The sequence below is a fragment of the Heteronotia binoei genome, chromosome 17 (assembly GCF_032191835.1).
Source record: "Heteronotia binoei isolate CCM8104 ecotype False Entrance Well chromosome 17, APGP_CSIRO_Hbin_v1, whole genome shotgun sequence".
Classification (NCBI taxonomy): Eukaryota; Metazoa; Chordata; class Lepidosauria; order Squamata; family Gekkonidae; genus Heteronotia; species Heteronotia binoei.
The window spans coordinates 5,047,426-5,065,290 of record NC_083239.1 but is presented as its reverse complement, the minus strand read 5'-3'; the positions used below and the strand labels follow the sequence as shown (position 1 = coordinate 5,065,290).

The window sequence follows — 17,865 nt, the reverse complement described above, 5'->3', positions numbered from 1 at the left end:
TCAGTGATGGTAAGTAAAGTCATCCAGTATCACAACATTATCTGCTTCAGTCATGTCTCTCACTGCCTTCTCTGTCTGTAGATCAGCCTTAAGGGTTTGATCAAATGTTTTGATCAGATCCCCACTTTTAGGTAACCCTTAGGATCTTCACCTATGATGATTCTGTTGGCGACTTCACCCTCCCTCCTTTTTTTTAGCTTTTTGCCCCATGGTCTCAGATATACACCTCCCCCAAAACATTCTTCCCTATCCTGTCTATAGAACTTATACCCAAGAATGAACATAACCCATTGATTTCCCTATCCCATCACGTTTCTGGAACACCAGGAAATTGTCATTTAGCACCAAGCACTCTGCTTCTCCCACCTTGGCTCAGGCATCTTGCATAGGCACATAGACAGCTATAGCACATTTCCCTCTCCAACAAACCTCACCCAATTTATCTCTACATGATGTTATGATCACTGATGCCACCAGTTTGTCTCTCTCTCTCTCTCTCTCTCTCTCTCTCATTTATGCTATCCAGTGTAATTTCTCCTGGAGGGGAAGTAGCAGACTAGGAAGTTAGCATATTATTTCATTTGTATCCATCAGCCTTGGTTTTCTTAATTTATTCTTACTGGAAAAGAAATTACGTATTAAATATGGATTCAATTTCTTTAATTATTCAAATAGTGAAGCAGTACTTTGTTGTTCGTGTTGAGAAAGAAATTAACATCTCTGAGATGCTTTCCTTCTCATTGGTGGCCAACCTTTCTATGGCTCTGCAAAGTGACTCTTTCTACTGCTTACTTTACAGGGAATAAACAGGATGAAATGGCAGTTCGAACATTATAAGTCGTGAAAGGAGATCTTTTTTGTGAATTTTTAGGAAAGGGACTTCTGCATGTAGAGAAGAGCTGACTAAGGTGGACACATTCTAGCGATTTATACAATTGTGCACAAGGTAGAAAGATACTGGAAAGAGAACTTTTCTCCCTCTCTAGAAATTCCAGAAAATGGAGGCATTGAATTAAGATGATGGGCAGTAGATTCAGGATAGACAAAAGGAAATATTCTTTATTCAGTGAGTGTGATTAAAATGCAGTATTCACTCCCAGAGGATATAGTGATGGCTAGGCCTGAGCATGAACTTTAAAGGGTCCTGTTTGGTTCTGGGTGGCCCCCAAACCAAGCCAAACAGGACCCACTCAAACTGAACAAGTCCCTTAGCTGATTCTCATGAAAAGCAGAATATAGGGGTTAACCCCTGCGCTCTGTCAAGACCTTGAGTCAAGGAATAACACAGTCCAATAATTCAGCAGTTTATTCCATGAGCATCATAAGGCAGTACACCATCTTTGCTAAGACTGACGTCTTAGCGCAGGGACTCTCCTTTTAACCCCTCGCCCCAACCAGTCCATTTTCAAGTGCAAGTGCGGCAAAAACAGGGCAGGAAATGAGGTTTTGGTGGGACCCCCTCCCACCCCAAGTTTAAGAGTTCAGGTGTCTAATCTATGCTTCCCTAGTGTCTGACCTTAAAGAGGCCGGAAATAGCTTGACTAATATGTTCCCAAGATAAGCATGCAGAGAGAAGAGCTAAGCAGGAATGCACCCAGGCAAAATGGTTATAGTGCAAAAAAGCATGGCAAGAGGAATACAGAGGAGATGACTCTTGACATGCTCCACTCTTCGTGAAAGGTCATGAACCACCATGAACTGCCCCCCCCCCCAATTTTGGTGTCGTTCATTAGTTCACAAACCTTAGCGAACCTGCCAAAATTTGTGATGAACTTTAGTTCATCAGCTGGTTCATGCCTATCCCTAGTGATGACCGTAGACATAGATGGCTTTAAAAGCTAATTAGCCAGATTCATGGAGGATAGGTGTATCAGTAGCTACTAGCCATGTTGATTAAAAGGAACCTCCACATTCAGAAGCAATAAGCCTCCGAATACCAGTGCTAGGCAATTTCAGATGATGATTGCCTTGGCCTCTATGTTCTATTGTTGGCCCTTTGGAGGAACTGTCTGGCTCCTGTGAGAGACAGGATGCTGGACTAGATGAACCACTGGTCTGGTCCAGCACGGCTCTTCAATTCTTATTGTTTGGCTTTACTTTTAAACTGACGCAATCAGACCTCTCAGTAAGCGGAAGTGGTTTTCTTACCCAACATCCCAAAACAGTGAGATTTCACCAGCAGCTTCCGAAGGCAAAAAAGTATCACTGCCTTTCATCTAGAGACCCAAGATGAGAGGTATTGCCTTGTAACCTTAACTGGTTTTGGTTAAGGGCTTGTGGAGACAAGAGAATCCCATGACGAAGTTGTAGCATTGCTAGAATTTTCAGGGTCATCACCACCCATCCCCTGCAAGTAACAACAATTCTGGCTGCGTAAAGACGGGACCGCACCATACTGATGATAATTGATGACCGGGTGGAGCTGCCTTGATAGAAGATCAGGTTGGATTTTTGCCTAGCAGAGGCTACTCTCTTCTCCCTATGACGGCTGTGAATACTACTAAAATAGATATTTTATAAAGGCAATGCAAGAATAGAGAAAGAATTACTGTATTTTTCGCTCCATAAGACGCCCCTGACCATAAGACGCACCTAGTTTTTAGAGGCGTTTGTGTGAATTTAGAGGTGTTTGTGTGAATTTTTTGCAGTATTCGCTCCTTAAGACGCACACACTTTTCCCCCCACTTTTTTTTGGGGGGGGGGGAGTGCATCTTATGGAGCAAAAAATACAGTACATGTACTATATAACTTTTTTTTTTAAAGAGCAAAGCCAAACCACCATAACAAAACTGGAAATGCTGATAGATCTTGTTCAGCCTCATGAACATGCCTTCCTCTTCTTTGGCAACATAACCGACATCAGCGGCAATAAATGTCCTTCCTTTTTATATCGTTTTTGCAGGTACACCAAGATGAAAACAGCTACCAACATCTACATCTTCAACCTAGCTCTGGCTGATACTTTGGCAACCAGCACACTGCCTTTTCAAAGTGCAAAATATCTTATGTCCACCTGGCCATTTGGGGAGCTGCTCTGCAAGGTGGTCCTCTCTATCGATTACTATAACATGTTCACCAGTATCTTTACCCTCACCATGATGAGTGTGGACCGGTACATAGCTGTCTGCTACCCAGTCAAAGCCTTGGATTTCCGGACCCCAGCTAAAGCCAAGATTATTAACGTTTGCATCTGGGTGCTCTCTTCAGTTATTGGAGTGCCCATAATGATAATGGCTATCACCACATCAAAAGGCAAGTAGCTGTACCTTTATTCCATCCCATCCTCCTTTGTGGCATCTTGAAAGTACAAAGTTACTTCCACCACCTTGAGGCAGGTGGATTTCCACCACCACTCCATTCATTTATTTTTTTCCCTTCTGAATTCTAATAAATGAAAATTTCTAAAATTAATCCCGAATCTAGACGGCATGCCATTGGCCGCAACTTTCCATTATTTCAGTTCACTTACATTTCCCCTCCCCCTACAATTGCCGTTGTGCATGTGTGCATTTGGATACAATGCTGCAAAAATGGTGTGCTATGACGGCATTGTTTTTGTGTAGTGTTTTACTGGCTCTTGCACAATCATAAAATGCCACACAAGAAGAATCTTGGGCCCAATGTAAATGTATTCACAGCAAGTTTGTCCCCCCCCCCCCCCGCCGTCCCTCATTAATGTAAGGAACCAAAAGCTTTTCCCAGTTGCACATTACCAACACACTGCATACAATATGATACCCTGCGTCAGATGGGATATGGATCAAGTTGTTTTCTGAGTTATTCTTGCATATTCTTGCATGAGCCCGCCTCGGTGGGGAGGGCGGGATATAAATCGAATAAAATAAAAAAAATATATTATCATTACTTATTATGTAGCACTTTTATATATTTAACCATATAACCTTCACCATGTATTCATGTATTCAGTTATTGGTTTAATTTCAGTTGGCATTAGCTACCAGATGTTCTAACAGCTTATTTTACATTCCTGAATATTTTCAAGCGTTAGCATAGCGTTAATGGACAATTATGTGTAAGCTTGCTCAAAAGCAAAAGTGACCGCCGGACTTCTAATCTTATCTCCAAGGAGATGGAGGCAAGCTGAACTCAAGATTTGTCTATGATCTTGGCTGAAGGGAAACATCCGGAAGTGAAATCCAAATGGTTCTAGTAGGAACAGGCTGAGCGGGAAATTATGTGGCAGTTAATTTCTATCTACATAAGTGGTTAAGTTTTGTTTTCCTTTAGTTCTGACAAGACCTCAGTCTTGTCAACATGTGCAAGCCTGCACAAAGAAGCTTGCTTTGTTGATTCGCTTCAAATAAACTTTTTCTGCCTCTGCACAAGAAGTCTGCTTGAGTAATACCTCAGCAAAACCTTACAACAATAATGTCAAAACAACATAGAATGCTGGGAAATTCCTAATGCATGCGTTCCATTCTGGGTTTGTTTCTTTTTTGCAACAGATGCTCACCGCTTGTAAGTAAAATGATATTCTCAACACATATAATATAGAAAGTCAGTATGGTGTCGTGATGGATACTAGGATGTGGCAACCTATATTCAAGTTATCACACTTCCATTAAACTTTCTTGGGAATCTTCAGTCAGTCACACACACTTAACCTAATATACCTCACAGGGTAGTTGTGTGGAGATAAATATTAGGAAGGAAGGAATCTTGAGGAAAGGTGAGGTAAAATGTGATAGATTTTTTTAAAAAATTGTAATTTTCTTGGTATGAAATTGATTTCCTTGGTTTTGATGCGCACAGTGCTATATTTTATATTTATTTATATATTTAAACCTTTCTATCACTCCATTCCTTGTCGTTCAAGATGCCTTTAAAAACATTTTCAGTTAAAACCAAAATAAAATAACAAACCCCTCTGCCTTCAAAGATGCCTGCTGTTCAAACCCCCTCAAAGCCTTGGCAAACAAGGAGGCCTTGCAGCTTCCCCTGAAGATTTTCAGGGTGGGCCTCCTCTCACCTCTTCAGAGAGCCCATTACACAGAGCTGGCGCCACAGCTGAAAAGATCCAGGCTCTAGTCAATGCCAGACAGACTAATCCTACAAGGTGGGATAGCTGATGTCAAGCATGATATTTCTGGTTATTGAATCAATATGTGTTGTTGAACTCTCTTTTTTCTCTACTCCTTTCTGCATACGACTGCTCTTCAAAGCTTCCCCCCCCTTACCTAGTAATTCTAAAGGATTCAGAATATGCAAGTAACTTTGTCTTTGTAAGTAGATTGCCTCTCCCACCAGTTCCCATCCATATGTCTTATCAGTAAGCAAAGAATGTGTGGGAACTAGGAGATGCTGTAGTGACCAAATGGATAGTTGATAGTATCCTTTGAACCTTCTCTGCAATTCACATCTGTATGTTATGCTTTTGAAGCTATCTACTATTGTGCCTTTGAAGCAGCCTTTAAGATTCCATGTTGTGTGAAACTATGTATCACTTCCAAGGTATCGTTCCTTGGAGCAAGTATTGGATTGTCAATAATACGAGTCTTTGAATTAAACAAAGCTTGGTTATTCGAAATACCGAAAGCTTGACAGCTGACATCTGCTTGACAGCCTTAGTTGGCACACAGGGACATATGGAAGGAGACAGTCCTTCTAATATGCGAGTCAGAGCTCATGAAGGGCTTTTAAGGCCATAACCAGCACCTCGCATTAAAATTGGAAACAGACTGGCAGCCAATGTAGCTGCTTCAAAATGGGGAACGTATATTCTCAGTGGCTAGCCTTGGATGATATTTGGCTGCCATATTCTGGGTTGGGTTATAGTGTCTGAGCTGTCCTCAAGGCAAACACCATATTGAGCACATTGTAGGAATCTATCTGTGAGTTTACAGAGGCATGGAATAGCTTGGCCAGACTGGTTGAGTCTAGGCAGGGCTGCTGAGAGCCATCATGGCCCCCGGACAAGGATTACCCCTCCCCCTCCTCAACCCTAATCCAAACCATGTGTCAAATTTTCTAATTGTATATTTGTACACACATGCATATGTATACCAATATAGGACACAATTGTTACATTTGATGAAGTGAGCTGTACTTTCATATCACAATAAATCTTAAGTAAATTAGTAAGAAATTAGTAAGAAGTTTAGCCTTGTACATTTACCTTTTTCCGAGTACAAAAGCAAGGCAAATTGGTTATGTAATGGTGCTGGATGAGAAGTATTGAGATCCTTGGAAGAGATTTTGCTGACGTATTTTCTTTAAGAAATTACTTTATTTGTCATAACATGAAACTAAATGTCTACAGTAGCAAAGTAGCATTTCTAAAGGGATATTAGATGTCCCACCAATACAACCACCTCCACCCGCTGTCTTAAAAGTAATTAAATCTAATTAAGGGAAAGGATAGAAGGAATTCTAACTTCTGTTCCATATATGTAACCACTAAAACAGCTTAACATTCCACTATCATGCATGAAGGGGGGCAGCGCCAGCCTGTGGGTGCGTGGCGCCCTAGGCAGGTGCCCCCCGCCACCGGCCTGTGGGTGCTCCATCCCCCCCCCCCCGTGCCATGCCAAGCCAAAGTGTCCACCCACCCCCTTCTCCTCCTCCCCCCCTTCCCTTCCCTTAGCCCATTTTTCTAAAGATAGGATGCATGCTGCATCGGGGCTTGCAGGGTTCCGGCACAGTGCTGTGATTGTACGGGCGGTGACAGGAGGGGACGGGAAGGGAAGGGACAGGAAGGGGGGAGAAGGAACAGGGGGTGAGTGCTGCACCTCAGCGCAACATGGGGGTGGGATGGAGTGCTATGAAGCCCCTGCACAGCACACTGTGATTGTGTGGGCTGGCAGGCACAATGGGAAGGGAGCAGGGGGCGTGTGGGCGCTGTGCCTCAGCGCAGCCCGGAGGGGGGTGGGAGAGTGCAGCAGAGGAAGGGAAAGGAGGGGCGGTGGGTGCAGGGGGCGTAGAAGGCAAGTAAACTAGGCGCTTGCCTGGGGCACTGGGAGGGAGGAGCCCAATTTGGCGCCCCCACCCTCCCGGCGCACTAGCCAACCACCTAGTTTGCCTAGTGGGTGAATCAGCCCTGAAGGGGGGTATCCTTTTACTACTTTGATAGATCATGAGGAAATATTAACTCCCTCCCTCCCCACTTCTAATCATGATATGGTTTGCTGTTATCCTTACTATTGAGTATATTCTTAGTTGCCAACCTGGGATGAGGAGTTGAGACTGCATCACACACACTAAATAACGTGCTTTGCAACTGGAATAAGAATAGCAAAATCCACTTGCAAACAGTCGGTGCGTGAAAGCACTCTAAAACTAACAAATAAGGGGGTAGAGAAAAGGGGGTAGAGAGAAATTAACGTGTGGAATTCACTGCCACAGGAGGTGGTGGCGGCCACAAGCATAGCCACCTTCAAGAGGAGGTTAGATAAAAATATGGAGCGGAGGTCCATCGGTGGCTATTAGCCACAGTGTGTGTGTGTGTGTGTGTGTATATATATATATTTGGCCGCTGTGTGACACAGAATGTTGGACTGGATGGGCCATTGGCCTGATCTAACATGGCTTCTCTTATGTTCTTAAATGAAGGCATATTATGAAAGTAAAGGAGGGAAAATAAAGGAAGAGACAGGAGTGAAAAAGAAGAAGAGGAAATAATAAAAGATCTTGATGAGCAGACAAAGCTGTGGAACTGGGTGGAAGAAAAGAAGAAAGAAACATTCCAGCGGGGGGGGGGGGGGGGGTTATTAGGAAGTTGCAGTCTGGTAATGGCTGTAGTAGCCATGAGCTATGGTGGCTGGTCTTACCTTGCGCCTGAGTTGGCTTAGAAATAGGTTTAAAAATAATCTTGCATACATTACAGAAGTGATTGAAACAACCAACTGTAACAAAATTCATGCACAAATCAATCAGAATTGGCACAAATCTTTAGAACAAATTTTTAGAACATATTTCAATAAGAAGACATATTCTAACAGCATTCGTGTTACTTGAAAAAACAGAAGCACATTTATGATGTCCTGAAGGGTTCATTCAGAAATGCTATGTTACTTGAAAAAGCAAAAGAATGAACATATATGAACGTATGAAGCTGCCTTATACTGAATCAGACCCTCGGTCCATCAGTCAGTATTGTCTACTCAGACTGGCAGCGGCTCTCCAGGGTCTCAAGCTGAGGTTTTTCACACCTATTTGCTTGGACCCTTTTTTAGAGATGCCAGGGATTGAACCTGGGACCTCCTGCTTACCAAGCAGATGCTCTACCACCGAGCCACCGTCCCTCCCTCAATGTTTATGATGCCTCAAAGAGTTCATCCAGAAATGCTCATGAAAGCCCAAATGCTGATGAGAGGTAGTGAAGGAAGCCAATGTACCTTTTGAGAGAGACCTCTGAAAGAGAGCAGATAAGAAGTGCTATAAGGGTGAGGTTTGGCTTTCTAAACAGCTGGGGTAATTGCTAAGAATTTCTGAGTTTGTGTGACTGTGTGATTGCTGAAAATTCTGAGTTTGTGGTTGCTGGGGAACTTGTTTGTTTGGTTTGAGTGGGCTGAAGGTGATTGTTGCTGATTGATTAGGAGTGGCTGTGTTTCTGGGGCAGACTGAGGACCCACGCTCTTTGCATTATTAAGCTGTGCCTTGCCAGAGGCGTGAGCCTTTGGTGTGAGCCAAAGGGCGAAAGCTAAAGGGCTCTTGGCCTGTGGCTCTTAGCCTGGGGGCTGTGTAAGGACCAGGAACCCAGATCCCTATTTTCCTTGTGTTCCCAATAAGTAGACCCTCCAGAAGGAGAGCTACATAAACAAACAGGATTTAAAAGGGGACTGTATATTTTAAAAAAGCTATCATGAAGGTAGAATGCCAGCAGGGGGGTGGGGGCTTTCCAGTGTTTTGCACTGAGTGTCACATGTATGACTATCTGCCCACAGGACAGAAGTCTTGGGGGTGTGCTCAATGTAAGGAGCTCCTGGTACTCAGGGAACGAGTTCGTACCCTTGAGGTCAAGGTGACTGACCTGGAGAAGCAGAGACAGTCAGTTAGGCACTCAGAGAAGACTCTCGGGGACATATTAGATGAGCCCCACTCTGAACGTGGCAGCCCCGTTGCTGCCATGGAGCATGAGGGTTGAGAGGGAACAGAACACCATGCTGAGAATAAGGGGAATGCGCCCTCAGAAGGGACCTCTTCTTCAGTTGGTGAGCAGGTATCCTATCATGCCAAGGAACCATCCCTGGGCAGGGAGAGAGGGAGGGGGTTGGTAGTTGGTGATTCGATCCTTAGGCAAGTAGACAGCAGGGTGGCAAAACCGCGTACTGACCATATGGTGACTTGCCTGCCTGGTGCGAAGGTAGCGGACATTACGCGTGTTGTAGATAGGCTGATAGTGCTGGGGAGGAACCAGTGGTCGTGGTGCATGTCGGCACCAACGATGTGGAGAAATGCAGTCGTGAGGTCCTGGAGGAAAAATTTAGGCTGCTAGGCAGGAGATGTAAGGCCAGGACCTCCAAGGTAGCCTTCTTGGAAGTGCTACCTGTTCCATGTGCAGGGCTGGAGAGACAGGCACAAATTAGAAGTCTCAATGTGTGGATAAGACAATGGTGTAGGGAGGAAGGGTTTAAGTTTGTTAGGCACTTGGGATGCTTTCTGGAACAAGTGGGAGCTGTACAAAAGGGACGGTCTCCATTTGTCCCGAGATGGAACCATGTTGATGGCGCTTAAAATCAAAAAGGTGGAAGAGCAGTTTTTAAACTAAATCTTGGGGGAAAGCCGACAGGAGATGAAATGTCTCTGGTTCAAGAAGACTCATCTCAAAGAGATGAAGGGTTAGCTGTTACATTTCTACCAGGTAATGGATCAGAGTTGTCCACTGAGATGGTGACACACAGTATGGAGTGTCTGCCAAAGTCTCGAGGCAGCAGGAGGAAGGTTGCGGGCCTAACTTGCCTGGGAAATTGTAGATGTTTGTATACAAATGCTAGAAGCGTTCGAAGTAAAATTGGTGAGTTGGAATGTTTAGTGTTGGGGGAAAACATAGACATTGTGGGAATTTCAGAAACTTGGTGGAATGAGGAGAATCAGTGGGACATGATGATTCCTGGATATATTGAAAGGATAGGAAGGGAAGGGTTGGAGGTGGGGTGGCTCTGTGTGTCAGAGAGGGTATACAGTCCAGTAAGACTGAGGTCAAAGAATTAGATTCCCTTCTAGAAATTCTTTGGGACAAAATAGAGGTCCCAAAAGGAAATTTAACTATGGGAGTTTCTTATCGCCCACCAAATCAAAAGATAGAGGATGATTATAATATGATGGAAGGATTAAAGATAGTGGCTAAACGTAAAAACTGTGTCATAATAGGTGATCTTAACTACCCGCAGATTGATTGGGTCAATATGCGTTCAGGTCGAGAGAAAGAGATTGAGTTTCTAGATGCTCTCAATGACTGTGCTATGGAGCAGATGGTCTCAGAACCTACCAGGGGTGGGGCGATCCTGGATTTGGTCCTAAGTAATGCCCAAGACTTGGTGAGAGATGAAAAAGTGATTGCACCGCTTGGGAGCAGTGACCATAATGTTATTAATTTCACCATTTGTATAAATAGGGAGTTGCTCCAAAGACCAGCACAACCACTTTTAACTTTAAAAGGGGTAAATTCTCTGAGATGAGGAAGCATGTGAAGAGGAAACTGAAAAGAAAGGTGAATACAGTCAAAACCCTTGGGGAAGCTTGGAGGCTATTTAAAACTACAATCCTAGAGCTCAGATAAAATATACACCACAAGTTAGGAAAGGCACAAACAGGTATAAGAAAAGGCCCGCATGGTTAACAAACAAAGCAATGGAAGCTGTAAAACATAAGAAGGACTCTTTTAAGTGGTGGAAAGCTAGTCCAAGTGAGATTAATAAAAGGGAACACAGGCTGTGGCAAATCAAATGCAAGACTGTGATCAGGCAGGCAAAAAGGGACTATGAGGAGCATATTGCAAAAACATAAAGACCAACAATAAAAATTTCTTCAAATATATTAGAAGCAGGAAACCAGCCAGGGAGGCAGTGGGGCCCTTGGATGACCAAGGGGTCAAAGGATTACTGAAGGAGGATAGGGAAATGGCTGAGAAGCTGAATGCATTTTTTGCCTCTGTCTTCACTGTGGAAGACGAGAAGTGTTTGCCTGCTGCAGAACCACTAATTTTGGAAGGGGTGTTGAAAGACCTGAGTCAAATTGAGGTGACAAAGAGAGGAGGTCCTACAACTGATTGACGAATTAAAAACAAATAAGTCATCAGGTCAGGATGGCATACATCCAAGAGTTCTGAAAGAACTCAAAGTTGAACTTGTGGATCTCCTGACAAAAATATGTAATCTTTCATTGAAATCTGCCTCTGTTCCTGAGGACTGGAAGGTAGCAAATGTCACCCCCATCTTTAAAAAGGGTTCCAGAGGAGATCCGGGAAATTACAGGCCAGTCAGTCTGACTTCAATACCGGGAAAGTTTGTAGAAACCATTATCAAGGACAGAATGAGTAGGCACATTGATGAACACAAGTTATTGAGGAAGATTCAGCATGGGTTCTGTAAGGGAAGATCTTGCCTCACTAACCTGTTACAGTTCTTTGAGGGGGTGAACAAACATGTGGACAAAGGGGAACCAATAGATGTTGTTTACTTTGACTTCCAGAAAGCTTTTGATAGTTCTTCATCAAAGGCTCCTTATTATGCTCGAGAGTCATGGAGTAAAAGGACAGGTTCTCTTGTGAATCAAAAACTAATAGGAAGCAGAGAGTGAGTATAAATGGGCAGTCTTTGCAGTGGAGGACGGTAAGCAGCGGGGTGCCGCAGGGCTCAGTACTGGGTCCCATGCTCTTTAACTTGTTCATTAATGATCTGGAGTTGGGAGTAAACAGTGAAGTGGCCAAGTTTGCAGATGACACTAAATTGTTCAGGCTGGTGAAAACCAGAGAGGATTGTGAGGCACTCCAAAGGGATCTGCCGAGCCTGGGTGAGTGGGCGTCAACGTGGCAGATGAGGTTCAATGTGGCCAAGTGCAAAGTAGTGCACATTGGGGCCAAGAATCCCAGCTACAAATACAAGTTCAAGGGTTGTGAACTGGCAGAGACTGACCCAGAGAGAGATCTTGGGGTCGTGGTAGATAACTCACTGAAAATGTTGAGACAGTGTACGATTGCAATAAAAAAGTTCCTGCTATGTTTTTTCTACCAAAAAAGCTCTCTGTGTATATATATGTGTGAGTGCATATATATGATACGTATCAGCTCACCAATTGTCTTCTGCTATCAATTTGAGAGGAAAAGCAGTGCCACTGTACTGAGTAGCTCCATGGCACTAACACAAGTGCCATTCAGTTTGTCTTTCTCTAGAACCATTTGAATTTTTCACCTTGCCCTGCCTATCCTCTCTTTCTCTCCGTCTTGAGAGGGGCTGTGGCTAGAACATCTGTTTTGCATGCAGAAAGTCCTCGGTTTGATCTTTGACATCTCCGGTTAAAAGGATCCGTTAGCAGATGATGGGAAAGACCATCATCTACTTGAGAACTTGGAGAGCTGTTGTTAGTCAGACTATACAACTGACTGTGATAGACCAACGATGAGTATAAGACAGCTTCATGTATTGTGTCTACTGATCCAGAATCTTTTCACTCTCTTCCTTTCATCTTTTTTGCAGATGGGGTTGTGATGTGTATCCTCCATTTTCCCGAGCCTCATATTTACTGGGACACAGTCACCAAGATATGTGTCTTCATCTTTGCATTCCTGCTCCCAATCTTGGTCATTAGTATCTGCTACGGGCTCATGATCCTCCGTCTGAAAAGCGTCCGCCTCCTCTCAGGCTCTAAGGAGAAGGACCGTAACCTGCGCCGTATAACACGTATGGTGCTGGTGGTAGTAGCTGCCTTCATTATCTGTTGGACACCCATCCAAATTTTTGTCATTGTTTGGACACTGGTAAGCATCGACAAGAATAATCCCTATGTGGAGGCCAGTCTGCATTTCTGTATTGCCCTAGGTTATACCAACAGCAGTCTTAACCCGATCCTATATGCTTTCTTCGATGAAAATTTCAAGAGGTGCTTTCGGGAGTTCTGCTTTCCCTTTCGGTCACGAATGGAACAGAACAGTTTCAACAGGGCTCGGAACACCACCCGGGAACGTATCTCCACCTGCACTCCTTCCGAAGTCCTCAATAAATCAGGATGACTATACATAGAGAGCCGCAGAAAGGACTCCCAGGGACATAGAGGGGATGAACTGCAGTCAGAGGTGACTCAGGTCACCACCACAGAATTTTAGTAGAAATTGTAGGGATGAGCCATTGTGGGAAAAGGGGCAAATTATTTACATTTCAGACTTTTCAGCAAAACTGCAGATGCTTTTTTGCCCCATGGACAATGAGCAAGAGATTGTCCAGATTACAAAATTGAGATACATTTGTGACTTTCCAAGAATGAAAATATGGAACTGCTGAAATGGTTTCTGGAAACCAGAATCTCATTGAATTTTTTTTTTTTTACATGACTAGATCTCATATACTGGCAGCTTTAAATTGTTTTTCATAATCTTACATGAAAGGCAATTGGATTTGATGCTTAATCTTCAAGACCTGCTCTATTGCACCTTCCATTCATTCATCGCTAGGCATTTGGATAATATAATAACCTTTAGAAAATGATGAGGCCAGAAAGCAATTCTGAAATAACTAAGTATGCACTTAACATAAACCTTTACATTTTTTTTTTTAAAGTGAGCTTTCCAACAGCTACAAAATCAAATTCAGTTGTTCATTCAGAGGAGAAAGTGGCATACATTTTGTGACCAAATTTGGAATTACTGATTCCCTTCTACTCTAAGCAAAATAACAAGCTGCAGTCTAGCAAGAGGAAGCTAGAACTTCACCAGTAATTAATTAATCATTACATTAACATCGCAGTGCTGGTCAGCAGCAGGACAGGGATTTAATGGCTTTCTATGCCTCACTCAGCTATTACTAACATTTCATTGCTCTGTGGGAAGAAGAGCAGAAGTGGACCACTGGCCTGCTCCAATGAGAATGGAGCTGCCTTTGAGAAGAGGACCAGGGAAGCTGCACACTCTGACTGGAGAGATGGGAACCATTGGGAGAACCTCAGGCACGGCATCTTTTGTTCCTTTCCATGATGAGCTGCAAGATAGTGTCTCAGTAAGGAGGCCTCAGTCTTTCTTGTGTCACTTTGTCAAAGCAGACAATAACCAACCAAAATCTAATCAGGATTCTCCCATAGCACAAAAGTTCAATTGAATTTCCTTCCTTCCTTCCTTCCTTCCTTCCTTCCTTCCTTCCTTCCTTCCTTCCTTCCTTCCTTCCTTCCTTCCTTCCTTCCTTCCTTCCTTCCTTCCTTCCTTCCTTCCCATGTTCTTTAACTTGTTCATAAATGATTTAGAGCTGGGAGTGAGCAGTGAAGTGGCCAAGTTTGCGGATGACACTAAATTGCTCAGGGTGGTGAGAACCAGAGAGGATTTTGAGGCACTCCAAAGGGATCTGTTGAGGCTGGGTGAGTGGGCGTCAACGTGGCAGATGCGGTTCAATGTGGCCAAGTGCAAAGTAATGCACATTGGGGCCAAGAATCCCAGCTACAAATACAAGTTGATGGGTTGTGAACTGGCAGAGACTGACCAAGAGAGAGATCTTGGGGTCGTGGTAGATAACTCACTGAAAATGTCAAGACAGTGTGCGATTGCAATAAAAAAGGTCAACACCATGCTGGGAATTATTAGGAAGGGAATTGAAAACAAATCAGCCAGTATCATAATGCCCCTGTATAAATCAATGGTGTGGTCTCATTTGGAGTACTGTGTGCAGTTCTCGTCGCCGCACCTCAAAAAGGATATTATAGCATTGGAGAAAGTCCAGAAAAGGGCAACTAGAATGATTAAAGGGCTGGAGCACTTTCCCTATGAAGAAAGGTTGAAACGCTTGGGACTCTTTAGCTTGGAGAAACGTCGACTGCGGGGTGACATGATAGAGGTTTACAAGATAATGCATGGGATGGAGAAAGTAGAGAAAGAAGTACTTTTCTCCCTTTCTGACAATACAAGAACTCGTGGGCATTCGATGAAATTGCTGAGCAGAAAGGTTAAAATGGATAAAAGGAAGTACTTCTTCACCCAAAGGGTGATTAACATGTGGAATTCACTGCCACAGGAGGTGGTGGCAGTCACAAGTATAGCCACCTTCAAGAGGGGTTTAGATAAAAATATGGAACACAGGTCCATCAGTGGCTATTAGCCACAGTGTGTGTGTATATATAAAATTTTTTGCCACTGTGTGACACAGAGTGTTGGACTGGATGGGCCGTTGGCCTGATCCAACATGGCTTCTCTTATGTTCTTATCTTCCTTCCTTCCTTCCTTCCTTCCTTCCTTCCTTCCTTCCTTCCTTCCTTCCTTCCTTCCTTCCTTCCTTCCTTCCTTCCTTCCTTCCTTCCTTCCTTCCTTCCTTCCGTCCTAGAAGGCTTTCAACTCATTTGTCATTTCCTTGCTAGTCTGTTAGTGAATGCCAGGAAGCCCAGCTGCAACCTTCTTGGTACATCTGTTCAAGAAATCCAGAAGAGGCCTACAGTGAACTGTCTTTCATTGTACATATGAACACTTGAGTAGCATCCAAGCATCATCCAGGTGACAGTTCCTTTCTAAACTGACTTGGAACGTTGATGGTTTAGCCCCATGCATTGCTTTGGTGTGTCTGGTTTTCAATGGTTTTCTGCATTGCTATTTATTATTGCCTTACCCCCATGCAAGGTACAAGTTGCATGACTCTCCTGTACAGGGGTTATTTTTGTAACAGGGAACTCCTTTGATATTAGGCCACACCTCCCTGAGGTAGCCAGTCCTCCAAGAGCTTACAGGGCTCTCAGTACAGGGCCTACTGTAAGATCCAGGAGGATTGGCTATATCAGGTGTGTGTGGTTTAATATGAAAGGTGTTCCTGCTACCAAAAAAAAAAAAAAAAAACCACTGCCTGTCCTCTTTTCATTCTTTTGGGGCACATTATTTATAACAGAGAAACTGGCAAAAGAAAATTCTGCACAAGAAGCTACTAATTGTTTCAATATTTTAACCGAATGGGCTCAATAAAAGAAATAAATGAATGGTAAATCCTTTGTTTTTTTTATTTCTGACTTGTAATATGTCTCATCTCAAAAGCAGCTCAGTCAAAAATACATAGTATGGGATTTGGTGAACATTTTTTGGCAGCGCTGAAAAATGCTTTCCCTTCTGGGTCAGTTTTCGGAACACTCCCAGCGAAGTTGTTGGCTCCTTCTTTGCAATGGTCCTCACTTAGAATTGCCTTCAGTGTTGTGATTGGGTAGCAAAACTGGATCACAACATTGTGTTTACTGAGTGAAGAAAAGCCGGGTTGCCCCCTTCCTGCCAAGCAGCTCATCCATTTTTGCATCGTTTTGTTCAATAAATTGAAAGCTTTTAAGCAAAAGTTGGTCTAAACAAATATATCATCTGTGCTTTCTCAAATGGTGAGAAATTCCAGGCACAGTGATTCTCCTCTTTGTTTCCATCTCTTTATATGTGTTTTATTCAAAATATATAAGCAGAACATAAGTGAAGACAAAGAGGAAATACTATGAAGTAGCAGGTCTTTTATTACACATTAGATGAGCTAGCATTTACTAGCTTATCCTCTGGCACTCCCATTTTCCATTTCCCTCTGCCCCATTTCCCTTTACCTCTCTCACTGAGGGAACCTAAAGTATTAATAATAATAATAATAATAATAATAATAATAAACTTTTATTTATATCCCGCCCTCTCCGCCAAGGCAGGCTCAGGGTGGCTCACAAGACATGGAGTGTACCATGATTATAATAATACAATTATACAGTAAAATACAATTAAAATACATTTAAGATAAATTAATTAAAACCACTACAAATTGAAGGTGCTACAGGACAACGCAGTATATATATGTATATGTCGAGATGGCTAGGTGTCACTTCAGGATTCCATCTTATAGGCCAGTTGAAAAAGGACAGTTTTACAAGCCCTGCGGAACTATCAAAGATTTCAGGTTTTCACAGCTGGCAACATCATTAGGGTTTGTAGAATCTTTCGGGCTCATGTGCCGTGTTCTACTGGAGAAAGTTTTTCTTCCAACGCCACTGAGGATGTTCTCCGCAGCTGAGAACGAAACGTCTGGAAGGAAAACTTTCTCCAGTAGAACATGTCACTTGAGCCCGAAAGATTCTACAAACCCTAACCCTGCGGAACTGATTGTAGTCCCGCAGGGCTCGCACCTCCTCTGGTAGTTGATTCCACCAGTGGGGAGCCATTATTGAGAAGGCCTGCTCCCGCGTTGTTTTCAGTTTGGCCTCCCTTGGTCCAGGGATTTTTAGAAGATTTTGAGAACTAGATCTCAGTGCTCTCTGGGGGATATATGGAGAGAGGCAGTCCCTAAGGTAGGCAGGTCCTCGGCCATATAGGGCTTTAAAGGTAATAACCAGCACCTTGTAGCGAACTCGGAACACAATTGGCAGCCAGTGCAGCTCCCGCAGCCTAGGCTGTACATGTTCCCACCGAGGTAGTCCCACTAACAGCCTGGCTGCCGCATTCTGCACTAGCTGCAGTTTCCGAGTTCGGTACAGGGGCAGCCCCATGTAGAGGGCATTACAATAGTCCAACCTCGAGGTGACCGTTGCATGGATCACTGTTGCCAGGGTACTGTTGCCATGCCGAGGCTGGTCCTTACTGGCTTCGATGCAGCTGGCGCGGCTTCTACTTCTTTGAAGAGCTCGCAAATGCGAGAGGAGAATATGCTCCCCCTCCTTCCCAAAACTGGAAGTGAGGGGGAGCAAAGTCTCCTCTCACGTCGCAGGCTCTTCAAAGAA

At 43.6% G+C, this 17,865-nt stretch overlaps 1 protein-coding gene across 1 annotated transcript in view; it reads left to right on the top strand.

Moving 5' to 3' along the window:
* The window catches only part of OPRD1 (opioid receptor delta 1), a 48,687-nt gene extending 35,304 nt beyond the window's left edge, over window positions 1-13,383 (top strand). Inside the window, exons 2-3 of the mRNA XM_060258425.1 lie at window positions 2,903-3,252; window positions 12,654-13,383. Of these exons, the coding sequence (XP_060114408.1) occupies window positions 2,903-3,252; window positions 12,654-13,186 (883 nt within the window). The 3' untranslated portion in view covers window positions 13,187-13,383. The remainder of the gene's footprint in view (window positions 1-2,902; window positions 3,253-12,653) is intronic.
* Window positions 13,384-17,865: the final 4,482 nt, after the last annotated feature.